The sequence below is a fragment of the Zalophus californianus genome, chromosome 5 (assembly GCF_009762305.2).
Source record: "Zalophus californianus isolate mZalCal1 chromosome 5, mZalCal1.pri.v2, whole genome shotgun sequence".
NCBI lineage: Eukaryota > Metazoa > Chordata > Mammalia > Carnivora > Otariidae > Zalophus > Zalophus californianus.
The window spans coordinates 146,145,171-146,163,764 of NC_045599.1; the positions used below are offsets into that span (position 1 = coordinate 146,145,171).

An 18,594-nucleotide genomic window follows, 5' to 3' on the forward strand; every position below is an offset into this window, starting at 1 on the left:
TATAAAAGATCAGATACAGCGAACAGGAGCAAAAGGTGAAGCTGTTGACATGTTACCAAGAAAGAACCCTCTTAAGTAAAAACCACCATATCACCTTATACCTGTCAAATGGCTAGTAACAAAAAGATAAATGATGTGTTGGCAAGGATGCAGAGAAAAAGGAACGCTTGTGCACTGTTAGGTGTGAGAATGTAAACTGGTGCAGCCACTGTGGAAAGGAGTATGGAGGTTCCTCAAAAAATTAAAAATATATAGTATCATACAATCCAGTAATTCCACTTCTGGGTATTTACCCAAGGAAAACAAAAACACTAACTCGAAAAGATATATGCACCCCTATGTTTACTGTAGCATTACTTACAATAGCCAAGATATGGAAGCAATCCACGTGCACTGGTAGATGAATGGATAAAGAAAGAATTGTGTGTATGTATACTTATATACACACAATGGAATGTTGCTCAGCCATGAAAAATAATAAGACCCTGCTATTTATGACAATATGGATGGATCTAGAGGGTACTGTGCTAAGGAAATTAAGTCAGTAAGTTGAAGACAACATATGGTTTTCCTTACATATGGAATCTAAGAAACAAAACAGATGAACAAACAAAAAAGCAGTAACAGGCATATAAATACAGAGAACAAACTGGCAGTTGCAAAAGAGAAAGGGGCGGTGGGCAAAATGGGTCCAGGGGAATAAGTCATAGGGATGAAAGGTAGAGCAGAGGGAATATATACAATAGCGCTGTATGGCGAAAGATGGTAGCTACACTTGTGGTGAGCACAACACAACATACAGCTGTGGAATCACCATGCTGCACACCTGAAACTAACATAACATTGTGTCTCAACTATATACTTCAATATAAAAAAAAAGAAGACAATGACCCAGTCCTCCTCCCAAATACAAGCCTTAGACACAGCACTCAGAAAGTACAATCTGTAGCAAAGTCATTTCATGTAGAAGCAAACAGCCTACTGACATTTGTTGGCCAATCACACCTCCCCACCCAATTTTAAAACAATAATTAATATTCCAACCAGTAAATTCAGGTCTTCCCATCTCTCTGTAAGATGTGGTTCAACACACTCAGAGAAAGGTTTTGCCATGTTTGAGAAAGATTTCCTTTTTAAATGGTTCCAATGAAAACCACTGCTCTACCACAGGTATCTCAGAAAGAACATACAGGAGGAACAAACACCTTTCTCCAGTGAGGCCAAAATAAGGAATTATGATGTGTAAAGTTTTAAAATCAATGATATAAAATTAATGAACGAACTATTATAAAACTATTCACAGCTACAAACATTAAGAAATAAGCTATTAACAAATAGCAATTTTTTGCAATATACCCACAAAGACCACTTACTTTAAGAGGATACTTGATAAAGTCATTAAACCAGTAAATAAAGTTTTTGATAAGATAAAGAGAATGGCCTATGTCAAATGCAAACTAAAATGTACCAACACAAGCTTTTATCGGTCTCAAAATAAAAAAGCTCACACGAGTATTTCCTACGAAACTTCATGAAAATATTCAATTACTTAGAATTAGTTTGCTATAAACCTTAAGTTGCAGATACTATTTAAAAAAAAAAAAAAAAAAAAAAAACCTCTGGAAGGAGGGCAATGTACTACAATCCCAGAATGAAAAGTATACTTCAAATTCTTGACAAGCTGCCAGTATAGTCCTCTACTTATTTAAGATGAATAACATTAAGGATCAATCAGTAGGCACAGGAATTATAAAATATAACTGGAATTTTAAAGACCTGCAAAATATGTGCCATAGGCTTAACAAAAATATTAAGCTTAGAAAGTCTCATTTTTAAAAAGTGAATTAGTGGGGGCCCTGCCTGGCTCAGTCAGTAGAACATGCGACTCCTGAATCTTCTCTTTATTATTATTATTCCAATCTACACAATTTTAACTCAAAAGATATCCCGTTTGAACAGTGAGGACGTATTTGATAAAAATCAAGACATCGTTATTAATTTTTCTGGGTGAATGGTATCAGAGTCACTGTTTTTGAAAAAGAATCCTTATTGTTTAGAGATACATATTAAAATATGTACAGATGAAATTATAAATGATGGGATTTGCTTTAAAAAAGGATAGAGAGGTGGGGAACAAGAACACAGGTAAGGAATACCATGTAAAGGCCATGAGCTAAAAATGAGTCAAACTAAGAAATATGAACATGGGGGTTTCATTACACCTTTTTTATACATTTGAACTTGTCCATAATAAAAAATTTAAAAAGAGGGGCACCCTGGGTGGCTCAGCCCGTTAAGCATCCAACTCTTAATTTAGGCTTAGGTCATGACCTCAGGGTCCTGAGATCAAACCCTGCATGGGGCTTGTGCTGAGCATGGAACCTGCTTAAGATTCTCTCTCTCCCTCTCCCTCTGCCCCTCCCCGCCCCACTAGTGGCGTGCACACTCTCTCTCCAAAAAAATAAATAAATAAATAAAAAAGAAAGAAGAAATATTCTATAAATTAAATCACTCTCACATAAACATGCATCTGTGTGTTAAAAGCTGACATGTACTTTTAAAAAATAATTTCCAAAATGTTACAGTTTGTTATTATCAATGACAAAGTTAAAAACAATTGCTTTAAAACTGCTTAAAAACCTTTATGCGTGCAGTTATAACCCAAAAATGCAATGCAAACTTCTAAAGAACTTACTTGGTGTGAAAGCAAATCTGTGCTTGCATAATTCACAGTATTCTTTTCGACTGTGTTTCAGCCACTGAACTAAGCTGCAATCACAAACACATTCATTAAGTACAGTATTTACAACAAAGAAATTTTCAGGTTTCACTGAAAACCAATGTTCTGTTTTATTAAAATGTAACATATCATGGAGCTTTTATAATTGTGATGGTTTCATATTTACAATATTCTTTTTGACTTTTTATAATTTAATGCCTTCTGAAAGTACAGAACCATAACAGATGAAAACAATATGTATTTCTACTATTAAAAAAGTTCAATTAACTAAATTGTAATCTCCTCAAGGCTAACCTCAACTATGAAAGAATCTCCAAGCATCACATCAGTTCTAACACTGGTCTGATAATACTGCTACCCTGGGTAGCTCGGTCTCAATCCTGGTTGTCACTAAGTGGTTGGCTGTGTACCCAGAACAAGTTACTTTAACATTTCTATGCTTGTTTCCTCATCTGCATAATAATAAAAATACTCCACCTCATGGTTCTAAGGATTAAATGAGTTAAGATGTATAAAAGCAACCGAGCACCCAGGCACAAGGCACAAAGCATTACATAAATGTAAGCTATTATCATGCCAAGCAGAATCAGAAAACCTTAACACTTCCAATGAACAAAATAAGCTCTCCATGGTAGAAATGAACAAACAGATATCACATGTATCAGAAAACAATAATGCCAAAATGACAAGGAATGGTAATAAGGAATATGGGTAATTTCCAAATTTTCACAACAAAATTAAAAAAAAAATAACTACTACAGAGAAAGTTCATTGAAACAATCCCCCTTATTTTACAAATGACAAAACTAAAGCTCAGACATAAAATTTTCTAACAGGATGACTCACCATTCTTGATGGATAAACTTAATACTGCCAGTACAGACGCAAGGATGATAGAGAGGTTTCTCAGGTGTTCCTTCAGACCGACACACTCTACATATGTCTGTGAATGAAAAAGACAAACTGAGTTATCTTTGATTATAACTTAAAAAAAAAAACAGAACCCCCAAACAAAAATAATGTGTTAAAGCAAGAATCCATCAGCAGCAGAGAAGTGTTATTATGATAATAATAAAGTATATTCCAAAACCAAAAAATTTCCTAATATATAAAAAGGCCAGTTGTTCCTTTCAATGAGAACTGTACTCATTAAACTGCACTCTTCCATAACTGATGCTAAATAGAAATACACAAAATCAGGTCACCAATGGTATCCTAAGAGTTTACGGTTTAAAGTCCTAAGTTCAGTCCTAACAGTTTAAACTCCACAAAAACACATCCAAGGACTTAATAGCAGTGGGCAGCATAGGAGACACCCCTTTAGCTTTACCTCACTCCACCACAGACACAGAGATACACACAAATAGGGTGAGGGGGCACCCCAAAACCACAAAGGTGCCAGGACAGAGAGAGGTGAGACAGAGGTCACCTTAAGCAGAAACTACCAGAGCCCAGCACGACCTGGTCGGAGGCCAGAGGCAATAGCTCACCCTTTACTCCTCCCCACATGGTTCTGAGCACATCTGTCCACCTTCTTGCCTGGGGTGGCCCAATACATTGAGGAAGAACCTCAAATGCCAAGAACCATCCCACTCACAGGCTCCATAATGCTCCCTCTGAAGAACAACCTATGAAACCTGGTCGCAACTTTTATTTAGACCTCTTCTCTGTGATCTGCAAGGCGAAGTGCCCACCCCAAGTGGGCAATCTGAAGGGCGACAAGCAGTGTGTACTAGAGACAGGGACTTAAGGAAAACTTTTGATCTCAACAGAGTTCCTCATTCATGGGGAATAACTGCAATCCAAGCCCATCATTAATGGATGTAACCAGTCCCCAACACCCATTGGGACTAGGGTGCACACACACTGAGCAATGTGGAACTTGGCCCCCAACGTTAAAAAGCACTGTGTCGCTCAATCTGAGCTGAGCACCACTTACCAAAGTTGAGGGATAATGAGTACTCAGGCTGGCTAACTGGTTAGCGCACTAATCCCCGTAGTTATCAATAAGCCAGGCAAATCACTGCCGACATAGAAAGGCCATACACCACCACCCACAGAAGAGCTTTTGCTGTGCCAGTTCCACCTACATGAGAGCCAGGAGGGGCTGTCCAGGTTGAGTCAAATAAAGCACATGCTCCAGGGCTGTGTCTTTCAGTTACCTTTAGAACCACACCACCCCCCCGCCCCACTACCACCACCCGAAGGACTTTGGTTTCCTGGGAGCAACCTGAGGGTCATGAGAACAATGCTGGCTGTTGGAATCATTTACGCTCAGAACTACATGGGATCCAAGCCTCTTCAAACCTCCCACGTTCACCTTCATCCTTGATTAATGAAAACATCTTTGGCAAAAGCTTTCTCTCTGGTCCGTCTTGCACCAGTCAGTCTAAGACTTTGGGCTCTGGCAACGCAGTATGAACATCCCAACAATCCTGCCTAACCAGCTTCTGCAAAGTTCTGACACAAACAAAACAGAACTACACTAGAATTCTATGATTCCCAGGGCAGTATCCTGGCAGCTTGAGTCTGCTTTGAGCACTCTAACTTTCTCCAAATGTAAACTTCAGCCTAGGGAAACTGGGCTAAGAGCCCGGAGCTCACCCAAGGGGGTGGGGAAGACCTGGAAGGACCATCCCCCCGTGGTGGACCTGCTGCTGCCCACATGGGCGATCCAACATCAAGCTAGCATTTTAACTGCACTGAATTCAATACCTGCACTGGAGCTGAGATTACCACAGTGGCCAGCAACCGGACTTGCCCTGCAATGGATCCTCCTTAAAGGATTCAAAATGGACTCACTGAAATATAAGCTCTCAAAAGAGTCCAGTGTTATTTTTCATCACTGCTCTCCCAGATCTCAAGTAGGTAATCTGCACATCTGCTGCCTTGCTTGGTTGTCGAAGATGATCATCAAGCTCCCTTTGTGGTACCGAGCCTGGATTCCTGGTCAGGGTGCCACCGCAGGCACTATGACTTCTACCTAAAATAGCTGACAGGTCCATGGGACATGCAACTGATTAGGTTATCTGGAATCACCAGAGCTGCTGGTGCCTGTGGGCATCAATTAGTTCCACAATTACCACAGTTATCCAGGTAGGAGTGGCACAAGCACTTAAAGCCATCTGGAACGTGACCACACCAGCCACAAGGGCTAAGATGCCTGTGGATTAACTTTAAAGACAGACATGTGCTACGGAGGGATTAACCAGGTAGGATGGTTTGGGTGCAAATGTGGGTGAGCCGGTGCAAAGGGTGAAGCAGTCCCACACTGTCCTGTCTCCACAGCCAGCTCTCAGGCAGCTGCAGAAGTAGGGCACAGCAGCGAAAGCGTGGCAAGGAGTATCCTGCATCAGGACACGGTGTAGAGGAAAGCAGCAGAGACATCGGCGCACTCACACAAATGAGGGTCGCCATGTTGCCCTCCAGAAACAAGGTGACTGACTGGGCAAGGACCGCCCTTGCTGGCACACTGCTGCCAACAAGATGCAGGGACAATGGGGGATATCCACATGAGTGTGAACGGTTGATGGCAGTGGGCTTGTCCTGTGATGGGGCCCAGCCCCACGTGGGTGGCCCAGCCCCAGGTGGCACAAGGGAGCTATGGGGAGGACCATGCATTGGCCAGATTGCGGGGGGGGGGGGGGGGGGGGGCTGCAGAAGGCACAGTGCGGCGGTGGGGGGAGCATGTGCACAAGACACTGATCTTCAGAAGACCACGTTCAAAGACAAACCAACAAACACAAAACTAAGCAAGCACAACAAATCTAAACCAACTCCAGGGCTCTGCTTAACAGAGTACAGAATACTGGACTCATACTGGACTCATCCACCTCTGTAAGGTTGAAACCATTTTCACTGTAACACTAAGACTTTGCCTTTTACCCTCATTGTCTTGCCAGGATACAGTAGAGTTTTCCAGACGCTACATAAAAAACTGATTGAATGCAGCCAAGATGAAAAAAATCCACCAGCCTCCCATTTAAATCAGACATTTAAGAAATTTGCAAATATAACACAAATCCACTCTTCTCACCAATATTTTGGGTTTGAAGTATATAGTTATTTCTTTGAAAAAAAATTATATTAATATATAACAGGTGTGTTAAGTGAATTAATACTTCCAAATTTTGTTTCATTTTCTAAGGGCAAATGAAAGCTCTTATGAGTCTATGTTTTTTAAGAATGTAAAGGGATCCTGAGGCCAAAAAAGTTAAGAACTACTATTTTTTTTTTGCTCATGAAACTTTTGGAAAAAAATCAGAGAATAACTATGGTTCTCTCAAAATACACAAATAGGCAAAATTTTCATTATTTTGTAAGGAGTTTCACAAGCCTCCATTGATTCTACAAAAGAAAGGGAAGGGAATATTAGACTTCTCAACTGCCTTGTTTTAGAACCATGGAAAGTTTTTACATAATCCAAAACAAAATTATAGCAAAATGGAAAATAAGCAACCCCTAAACCAAAAACAAATTACACAAATGAAACATATATATGTGTGTATATATGACAGATTTCCAGTTTAACTACAGAAAAGATTTACTTTAAAGACTTTAAAACAGTAATATGATCATATATCCCTAGTAGGCTATATCGTAAGACAGAAGGAACTGCATTAAATCCTAAACAGAATTCAGTACTCATGGTGTGAAGAACAATAATATTGATGATAATTTTAAAAACGTGGGAGGATAAAACCGGTAAGTAGTATGATGGTGGTAATGTGGTTGTGTGTGCGTGTTTTTTAAGTGATCTCTCAGAATACGTAAGTATTTACAGATGAAAACATTTCGTATATGGGATGTGCTATAAAATGATCCAGGAGAAGTGTGGAGATGGGAGAGGGAAAGGGTTGAGATGAAAGAATTATCAGCCATATGCTTTATCTGTTGAATCTAGATGCTGGTTATTGGAGGTTATTGCATTAGTCTATTTCATTTTTAAAATTTTACATAATAGGGGCACCTAGCTGGCTCAGCTGGGGAAGCATGCAACTCTTGGGTCTCAGGGCTGTGAGTTCGAGCCTCACACTGGGTGCAGAAATTACTAAAAATAAAATCTTTTTTTTTTTTAGAATTTTTTTATTTATTTATTCGACAGAGAGAGACAGCAAGAAAGGGAACACAAGCAGGGGAAGTGGGAGAGGGAGAAGCAGGCTCCCCGCCAAGCAGGGAGCCCAATGCAGGGCTCGATCGCAGGACCCTGGGATCATGACCTGAGCCAGAGGCAGACGCTTAATGACTGAGCCACCCAGGCGCCCCAAAAAATAAAATCTTTAAAATGGGGAAACATTCCATACTCATGGATTGTAAGGACAAATACTGTTAAAATGTCTATGCCATCCAAAGCAATCTACACATTCAAAGCAATCCCTATCAAAATACCATCAACATTTGCTGGAACAAACGATACTAAAATTTGTATGGAACCACAAAAGACCCTGAATAGCCAAAGCAATCCTGAAAAAGAAAACAAAAGCTGGAGGCATCACATTCCAGACTTCAGGCTATATTACAAAGCTGTACCTCAAGAGAGTATGGTATTAGCACAAAAAGAGACACATAGATCAATGGAAGAGAACAGAAAACCCAGAAATGGACCCTCAACTCTGGTCCACTAATCTTCGACAAAGAAGGAAATACCCAACGGAAAAAAGTCTCTTTAAGAAATGGTGTTGGAAAAATTGGACGGCCACATGCAGAAGAATGAAACTGGACCTCTTTTTTTTACACCATAGACAAAAATAAACTCAAAATGGATGAAAGACCCAAATGTGAGACAGGAATTCATCAAAATCCTAGAGGAGAACAAGAACGTAAAGGCAGCAACCTCTTTGACCTCAGCCACAGCAACTTCTTACTAGACACGTCTAAAAAAGGCAAGGGAAACAAAAGCAAAAATGAACTATGGGGACTTCATCAAGATAAAAAGCCTTTGCACAGCAAAGGAAACAGTCGACAAAACTAAAAGACAACCTACCAAATGGGAGAAGATATTTGCAAATGCCTTATTAGATGAAGGGCTAGTATCCAAAACCTATAAAGAATTTATCAAACTCAAGACCCAAAAAACAAAAAATCTAGTCAAGAAATGGGCAGAATACATGAGCAGACATTTCTCCAAGGAACACATACAAATGACCAACAGACACATGAAAAAATGCTCAACATCACTCAGCATCAGAGAAATACAAATCAAAACCACAGTGAGATATCACGTCACACCAGTCAGAACGGTAAAAATTAACAACTCAGGAAACAACAGATGTTGGCAAGGATGTGGAGAACGGAGAACCCTCTTACACTATTGGTGGGAATGCAAACTGGTGCAGCCATTGTGGAAAACAGTATAGTTGTTCCTCAAAAAGTTAAAAATACAGGTACCCTATGACCCAGCAACTGCACTACTAGGTATTTATCCAAAGGATACAAACACAGTGATTGGAAGGGGCACCTGCACCCCAATGTTTACAGCAGCAATGTCCACAAAAAACAAAATATGGGAAGAGCCCAGATGTCCATCGACAGATGAACAGATAAAGAAGATATGGTATATATACACAATGGAAAATTAGTCATCAAAAGAATGAAATCTTGCCATTTGCAACGACATGGATGGAACTAGAGGGTATTATGCTAAGCAAAGTAAGTCAGAGAAAGACAAATACCATATGATTTCAGTCATGTGGAATGTAAGAAAGAAAACAGTTGAACACAGAGGAAGGGAAGGAAAAATAAAATGAAATCAGAGAGGGAGAAAGACCGTAAGAGACTCTTAACTCTACTGAACAAACAGGGTTGCTGGAGGGGAGGTGGGTGGGGGGATGAGGTAAATAAGTGATGGGAATTAAGGAGAGCACCTGATGTAAAGAGCACTGGGTGTAATATGCAACTGATGAATCACTAAATTCTACCTCTGAAAATCAAACAATCAAATAAAATTTTTAGGGGCTCCTGGGTGACTGAGTAGGTTAAGTGTCCAACTCTTTGATTTCAGCTCAGGTCAAGATCTCAGGGTCATGAGATCAAGCCCTGCATCGGGCTCCACACTGAGCATGGAACCTGTTTAAGATTGTCTCTCTCCCTCTTCCTCTCCCTCTACCCCCCTTCCCGGCTCGCACGTGCGTGCTCTCTTTCTCTAAACTAAATAAATAAGATCTTAAAAAAAATAAAATTTTACATAAAACTTTTAAAAAATAAACAATGGTTAAACATGCAATTTACAAATATCACAGTTGAACTTTTATTGTACTGACACTACCAAGTCCAATTTTATCAATGAAGTTCTTCAGCAAGAAGGCTTAGCATGTGACTTATTTCATATATGCACGCACGTACAAACACACAAATTTGAAAACTCATGTTAGATTTTTATTTCACTGATCCTGTTTTTAAAAATGTAGTAAAACTTCCATTGGCTATATCTTCATTAGGGGAAGAAAGCAGAGTAAGATTTAAATAATTTGTCTCAACATTCCTAAAAGCCTCTTTATGTACAACAAATAACCTAATTCCAATTTAAAACCATTTAATCTAAATGACTTTAAAATGGAATTTGGTCCAAAAATATCATTAATCTCTTTTGCAGTACTGGCCCTGTTTTTTCCCACATCATGAAGATGTGACTGAATTTTGTTCAAAAGCACCTCATGTATAAATATTACCCTAAATGGAAAGGTGAAGATTGTTGGTATAAATAAACTAGAATGGTGATAAGTCCTAGCTATAAAATACTTGTAAGGTAAACATCTGGCTGTTTAGCAGGCCCCAATCCCTGCTTACCATGGCATAGTCATACCTTATTAGGAAACTGGAAGCGGAGAAAAGCTGCCAAAGTGAAAGACTTCACCTGCTCTCACTCTATATCCTCAACTAAATTTCCTTAGCTAGTCTGTGTGTGGACTAGGAAGGAATGGAAGCTTCTTCCCTGCCAATCCATGTTGCAGTAGAAAAACCTGAAACAAGGCATAGGTATACAGAGCTAAACATTTTTTCGCAAGGATACATAAACTATTAACAGTTGCTAACTTTGTGGATCAGTTTTGGGGGAAAATATACATATTTTATATATTTATGATATCTACAGTATATATTTATGTAGTATTTTGCTAATACCTATTAAAATTAATAGTTTCCTTATAAACTTACATTCAAAGACATGTACAAGAACATTCATAGCAGCACTATTTCATAAAAAGACCTCCAAAATGGGGGCATCTGGGTGGCTCAGTCAGCTGAGCGTCCCGACTCTTGATCTCAGCTCAGGTTTTTTTTTTTTAAAGATTTTATTTACTTATTTGAGAGAGAGAGAATGAGAGATAGAGAGCATAAGAGGGAGGAGGGTCAGAGGGAGAAGCAGACTCCCTGCTCAGCAGGGAGCCCGATGTGGGACTCGATCCTGGAACTCCAGGATCATGACCTGAGCTGAAGGCAGTCACTTAACCAACTGAGCCACCCAAGGCGCCCATCTCAGCTCAGGTTTTGATCTCTGGGCTGTGGGTTCAGGCCCTGCGTTGGGCTCCACCTCCAAAATGGAAACTACTAAACTGTCTATCAGCAGCAGAATGGATAAATTTTGGTATATTCACATAATTGAGTATGATATGGCAATAAGAATAAACCAACTAAAACTACAACCATGATTTGGATTTATTGCATAGTGATGTTTAGTGATAACTCACACACACACAAAAAGAACTCAGACACAAAGAATACCTATTCCACATGTAAAAAAATTCACAAACGGGAAAAACTAACATTTATTAGAAGTCACCATAGTAGTTACCTCTAGAGGAAAGAGGCAGTCAAGACTACAAGAGGACTGAAGGGAATGGCCCAGATGAAATCAACACACTTCTCCCTATACCTCCTGCCAAGTACAGCTAAAAGCCCAGGACATTATACATAAATAAACAGAAGATGACTCTAAAAAGTGAAGAAAAGGCAGAGCAGCAAGGGAACTGGTGACCCAAGGAATCACATCCAGTGAGTTCTCTGGGTTTGTGTTTTGCTTCATGTATCCTGGGGACTGGTGCTGGAGGTAGAGAAGCTGACAATCTGAAAACACCAATGGGAAAAGACAAATTTACCCCAAAAAAGCCAAAGACCAGGAAAGAGGCAACCTAACAAGAGGGAAATTTTTAGACAATAAATGCCTGCCTCTGTACCCCAGCCAAACACCACAGGGGAAAAAAATGCAGCCCTGGGCGCCTGGGTGGCTCAATCGTTAAGCATCTGCCTTCGGCTCAGGTCATGATCCCAGGGTCCTGGGATCGAGTCCCGCATCGGGCTCCCTGCTCAGCGGGAAGCGTGCTTCTCCCTCTCCCACTCCCCCTGCTTGTGTTCCCTCTCTCACTGTGTCTCTCACTGTCAAATAAATAAATAAAATCTTAAAAAAAAAAAAAAATGTGGCCCCAACACCACCTCTAGCAGCCAAGGCCGAGAGAGAAGCAGACCTAGATTAGCTAACTCTATTTTAGTTACTGAGGCCCAACTAAATTATCACCCAAGTTAATGAGGAAATGAGCATTAAAACATAACCGCCAATTACAAGACTGGCTCATTCTTTCAACTTGGTTGTATGATCTTTTCTTGAATGTTTTATTTTTTTCACAATTTAATGTCAATATTCTGTACATATTTTCTATCTACTACTCCAACTTTGTTGTATTCTTCCATTTGTATAGTAGGCTGCTCCCTCTGGCAAAACACATTACACCACTGAAATATAAACATAAAATAACTAGATAGTACAGCAGCTAATGACTAGTGAAGCCAACATTTCCACATTTTACCAAGTTCTCTTTCTTTGTAAATTTTCTAAGTCCTTTGTCCAGCTTACTAACTGGGGTCTTAACAATAAGAAGGCAGCCCCCAAAAAAAAAAAAAATTCAGCAAAAGATTTGAACAGATACTTCACCAAAGAAGGTATACAAATAAAAAAATGCTGAGGTCATTAGCAAACTGCAAGTTAAAATAACAACAGGATGGTGATGGTTGCACAACAGTGTGAGTATATTTAACGCCAGTGAACTGTACGCTTAAAAATGGTTAGAATGGTAAATTTTGTGATGTATATTTTACCATAAAAGAATTTTAAATCACAGTACAATACCACTACATTAAAATGACAAAAAGAAAAAAAAAACCTCTTACCGTATGATGCAGCAATCATATTCCTAGATATTTAACTTAGTAAAATGAAAATTTATCCTTGTACAAAAACCCGTATGAATTTGGGTAATAGCTTCACTCATAATTTCCTCAATATGGAAACAACCAATCAAAGCATTCCACAACTGGAGGATAAACTGTGGTACATTCAATATTCTTTTCTACAACAGAATACTATTAAGCAATAAAAAGGAATGAAACACTGATACATACAACATGAATAAATCTCAAATGCATTATATGTGAAACAAAAGAAGCCAGGCTGAAAAAGCTACATACTAGATGATTCCATTTATAACATGTGGAAAAGGTAAAACTACAAAGACAGAAATACATCAGTGGTTGCCAGGGTCTGCGAGTGGGATTGATCATAAAAGGGAACAGGGATATTTGAAAGGAGGGCTGAATTAGTCCATCCCTTGAATGTGCTGGCTATGTGACTGTATGCATTTGTCAAAAACTCATGGACACTACCATTGATAGATGAATAAAGGATATATATATATGTGATATATCTATATATATATGGTGTGTGTATACACACATATATACAATGGAATATTATTCAGCCATAAAAAAGAATAAAATCTTGCCATTTGTAACCACATGGATGGAGCTAGAGAGTATAATGCTAAACAAAGTAAGTCAAAGACAAATACTGTATGATTTCACTGTATGCGGAATTTAAGAAACAAAACAAATGAAGGAAAAAAAAAGGGGAGACAAACTAAAAAAAAACAGACTGTTAACTACAGAATAAACAGATGGTTACCAGAGGAGAGGTGGGTGGGGTAATGGGTGAAATAGGTGAAGGGGATTAAGAGTACACTTATCCTGATGAGCACAGGAGTAATATATGGAACTGCTGAATCATTATATTGTGTATCTGAAACTAATGTAATACTGCACTGGAATTAAAAAAGTAAACTATCCCAGACTGAAACAAAACAAAAACCTCATGAACATTAAATAAGGTAAGTTTTACTGTATTTATATTATATTTTAATTTAATTTTATTTTTTTTTAAAGATGTATTTATTTATTTGAGAGAGAGAATGAGAGAGAGAGAGTACATGAGAGGGGGGAGGGTCAGAGGGAGAAGCAGGCTCCCTTACTGAGCAGGGAGCCCGATGTGGGACTCGATCCCGGGACTCCGGGATCATGACCTGAGCCTAAGGCAGTCACTTAACCAACTGAGCCACCCAGGCGCCCTATATTTTAATTTTAAAAAGACTTCCTACAGTACTGTCTAAATAGACATGAGAAGAACAAAGGAGAAAGGATAATGACATGAAAAGAAATTATTGTTCCTTCACTAATGAAGTTGTATACTGAAATGTATCCCAACAAGCCCATTAATTTCATCCAGCCAGATAAGAATTAATGCTGTCAGGGACTGTGGAGGAAATCACCAGCATTGGACATCAAGTATTTCTGGCATTCCATTTTCTGGATAAATAGTAGGACTGTACTTCCCTGCCACCTCTGAAATTAGACACGGACATGTGACTTGCTTCAGTCAATGAAAGATAAGCTACAATGATGTATATCATTCCTGGGTAGAAAATCTGGGGAGCTAATGAACACAATACATCACACTGCATTTTCCTGCCTCAATGATTGTGGAAGCACACCCTAAGATGGAGCCTCCGTCAATCTAGGTCTCCAAGTGACTACAGTTAGCAGGAGCATCTCCCCCCACCTGTAGTAGACATAATACTCAGTGAGAAAGGAACCTTTTGTTGCTTTAAGCTGCTGAGGTTTGGAGGTAGTTTGTGACAAAGACAAATTAGCCTATCCTGTTTCATAAAGGGTCTCAGCAGGTTGGGGGGAGGGGGCAGAACTAAAACAAGCACAACTACCACGAATACAATGAAAGAATACACCTATCTTGTATATGAAGACCAACCCTACCACCCAAAACCTCAACAGAGTAATATGACCAAGGTTATAAAAGAACGTCTACAGAAGGCACAGCCTGGGGCCCTTTACTAAAACTGGAATAATAAAGTTTTACGGTAGAATAAAATTCCTGCCAGATTTACATACAGTAAAATTACAAATCTAGCTCAGGCCAAAATAAAAGCATTGCATTTTATTTTATTTGTTATGAATGCAAATCAACTTAGAAACAGCAAAGCAAAACTCTTCCCGCTTTTCTTTTCTTTTTTTCCCCTCCACCTCCCCAGGCTCTTCCTGCTTTTCAAAAGCAAAATTCTTCTGTTTAATCCTGTGGGAACTTTTGTTGCTTTATTTGAATACCTAATATCTTCACAAGGCATACCTTCTAAAAGTTCCTAGCACAGTGCCTAGCTCAATAGATATGAAGGTGGTTTTTTGTTTGTTTTAATGAAAACTCTCAAATCCTTGGTGACTGAGTGTGGAGACTGCCCAGGAAATGAGAGGGGGGAGAAAAGAACCACCAGTAAGAGCAGGCTCTCAAGTTGGAACCAGTTGCTGAAGTCAACATCCATGTTGGCTTGGCTCACGCCATCAGTTTTTCGAGCCAACAATTCAGCTCACCAAATGTATCCTAAGTACCGACTATGAGAAAAGGAAGAAGAAAACCCTAGAAGTTTTGGGCATATGTCATAATTTTTAGGTCATTATCTACCTTGAAAGTTTTTCCACATTAGATTTCAAAGTGTCTGCACAGTCCTTCTGGTAATTATCCTCCTGGTGATAATTCAATAAACAAAGGACTGTTAAATTATTAGTAGTAGACTTTATTTTTCAGAACAATTTTACATTTACAGAAAATCTAAGATCGTGCAGTGTTCCCATACACACAGCACCCAGTATCCCCTATTATTAACATCTACATTAACATGGTACTTTTGTTAAAGTTAAGGAGCCAATATTCACACATCATTAACTAAAATCCAGTTTACTCAGATTCCCTTAGTCTTCACCTGATGTCCTTTTTTTGTTGTTGTTCCAAAATCCACCTGACATTTAGTTGCCATGTCTCCTTAGCTTGGCTAAGACAGTTTCTCTTGAGTCTGGCCGTTTTTCAGGCTTTCCTTGTTTTTGATGACTTTGGTCATTTTAAGGAGTACTGGTCGGGTACCTTGCCGGATGCCCCCCATCAGACTTTGTCTCATGTTTCGCTCATGACTAGAAGGGGGCTATGGCTTTGAGGGAAGAAAAGGACAGAGGCAAAGTGCCATTTTCATCACATCCTATCAAGGGCACACCATTAACATGAATTATGACGGTTACTGTTGGCCTTGGTTACTTTCGCTGAAGTAACAAAGGATTTTTAATATCTGATTACCAACAAAAATTTTTACAATTAGTAACTATGATCACAGTAAGTAAATATTAAGAATATATGACTGAAAAATATTACTCAAAATGTCTGTAAATAACCTACATACCCAAAACCAGGACAGTGAGTATCTAAATTGTGGCACATTCACTACATGGAACATGGAAAAATGCATAATGTTAAATAGGTAAAGCAAAAATAAAAAATTAATAGAATACACACTGTACTTCCTACCTAGTACTTCCTACTAGATAAAAACATCAAAATAGCCTAAAAAAGGAAATACGAAAAAAATAGCCATTATAATTGGTCAGATGAGAACATGGGTGATTTTCTTGCCTTCTTTCCCCGGTTTCTAATGCTTCATTGCTACTTTTACAATTACAAGAAAAAAAACTACCTAGAAAAAAAATATGCATCGTGCTAATATAAAGCCCCAATTCTACATGTATCCCAAAGTTTAGTTATTTTCTTATCACTCCAGATTACCAGTAATTACAAACTTAACACTCACCTGTACTGTTGCTCCTGGAAGCCTGAAAAGTACATGTTTTTGGCCTCTTTGGTGACTAGGCTTGAGTTGCACCGAGTCAAGGAGAAGTACTTTTGGGGGAAAAGGTGAAGCCATTTTCTACTTCTGGCTCTAAAAACAGCACTGGCAGCTAATTGCAGGTGCTTTGAACTCCTGCAGTAGTTACAGAGATACTAGTGGTGATTCTTTTTTCTTTTTCAAGTTTTATTTCTTTAATCTCTATACCCAGCGTGGGGCTTGAACTCACAAGCCAGAGAGCAAGAGAGTCACATGCTCTTCCGACTGAGCCAGCTGGGCGCCCCCTGGCGGTGATTAGCCCCGGAGCAGGGGGGCAACTGTCAGTTCAGCAGCACCGGCAGTGGCTCCAACACTTAGGAAGTGTGTGCCAGCTATCAACTTAGTTCACCTCAGTTCCAAATCTGTCCTTCAGTACCTGTCCAGTGGTAAGTCACTGAACTCAAAACATTTTTTTTTAAAACAAATCTGTCAGTAGGAGGTACTGGAGGGACAACGCAGGAGGAAGGAAGTGGTTTTCTGGCTCCTGCTGCACTGTCAGGTTTGTTATAATGACCACCTTTTCAACCCTACTGATAAGAACCCAAGACACTCCAGGTCTTGTACCCAACAGGGTACCCAACTCCCCCCACATGCCCATCCATCAACTTTGGCTCTCCTGCACCCTGAAGGGTTACTTCCTGCTAGCCCAGAAACTGTGGACTAGCTCTGGACAACTCCACACTCCTGCACTGATGTCTAAACCACAACAGTCAGGAGTGGCTCTACCTCTTCCGAGTCTGTCCCTACTCAGATACTCACCCTCTTGCTCAGGTTCCCTTTACAGTATTCTTTACATCTCTATAGCTACCCTCTTGCCGTAGCTTAGTAATTCAACTTCCTCTGGTTAACTTACTATGTGCTGTCTGTCTCTTCACTAGATCAAGAGAGAAAAAAAAAAGATTTAAAGAAGAATCAATCGGAAGTTTTAGAACTAGAAAATACAGGGAGTGTGGGATCACTCCTGGACTTGAGCGCAACAGCAACGTCTGCCTCAAGAAAAAGTACTTTGTACAATTCTTTGGAGTTATCAGCTGAACTAGCTGTTTTTTCCTCCCATGAAACATCATGGTTTGTTTTTGAAACATCATTTTTACCATGGCTAAAAAAACTGAAAAAAACAAAAAACAAAAACAAGTTATTCAGACAGGTCTGGGTATTCAAGCATTTTATCACAAAAGAATGAAGTGAGCCTAGGAGCCAAGGAAAACAACTGACTGTATTTGTTGCCAATGATAAAAATCAAACTTTCAAGCAAAAATGAGGATTTTAGAAAACTTGTGATCACCACAATGAGCCTGACAGCTTCCCCAATACCTAAAAGGCTTTTCAAGATGAGACAGGTAGTGATGTTAAGGAATGTAAGCTTTGATAATACACATGAAACGTGTCAACATTTGGAAGATCTGCATAACTCAATGATCAAGTATCTACCAAAAGACCAACATGATGTTATAAAACCATGCATGAGTAAAAAAATAAACCAATGGATTTTTAAAAATAGCTTTATTAGGGGAGCGCCTGGGTGGCTCAGGTCATGATCTCAAGGTCCTGGGATCGAGCCCCATGTGGGGCTCCCTGCTCAGCAAGGAGTCTGTTTCTCCCTCTCACTCTCCTCTGTGTGCACGCACTCTCTCTTTCTCTCTCACGTAAATAAAATCTTTTAAAAAAGAGCTTCACTGGGGAATCACTGACATACAATAAAATGCACTTAAAGGGGTTATCACTTTATAAGCTTGTCAGTGATGAAACTATCATCACAATTGAGATAATGAACATAACCATCACCACCAAAATCAACTAAGGTCCCTTGATAATCTC

At 39.3% G+C, this 18,594-nt stretch overlaps 1 protein-coding gene across 4 annotated transcripts in view; it reads right to left on the reverse strand.

Moving 5' to 3' along the window:
• MARCHF6 (membrane associated ring-CH-type finger 6) overlaps positions 1-18,594 on the reverse strand; it is a 79,882-nt gene that overhangs the window by 51,498 nt on the left and 9,790 nt on the right. For 2 of the 4 annotated variants that reach the window (XM_027607019.1, XM_027607016.1), the window contains exons 1-3: positions 5,061-5,100; positions 3,587-3,683; positions 2,696-2,769 (exon numbers count right to left, since the gene is read on the reverse strand). In XM_027607019.1, coding sequence (XP_027462820.1) covers positions 2,696-2,769; positions 3,587-3,683; positions 5,061-5,085 — 196 coding nt within the window. In that variant the 5' untranslated portion in view covers positions 5,086-5,100. Of the gene's footprint in view, positions 1-2,695; positions 2,770-3,586; positions 3,684-5,060; positions 5,101-15,530; positions 15,565-18,594 lie in introns of those variants that run through there. The other 2 variants (XM_027607018.1, XM_027607017.1) reach the window with 2 other exon arrangements.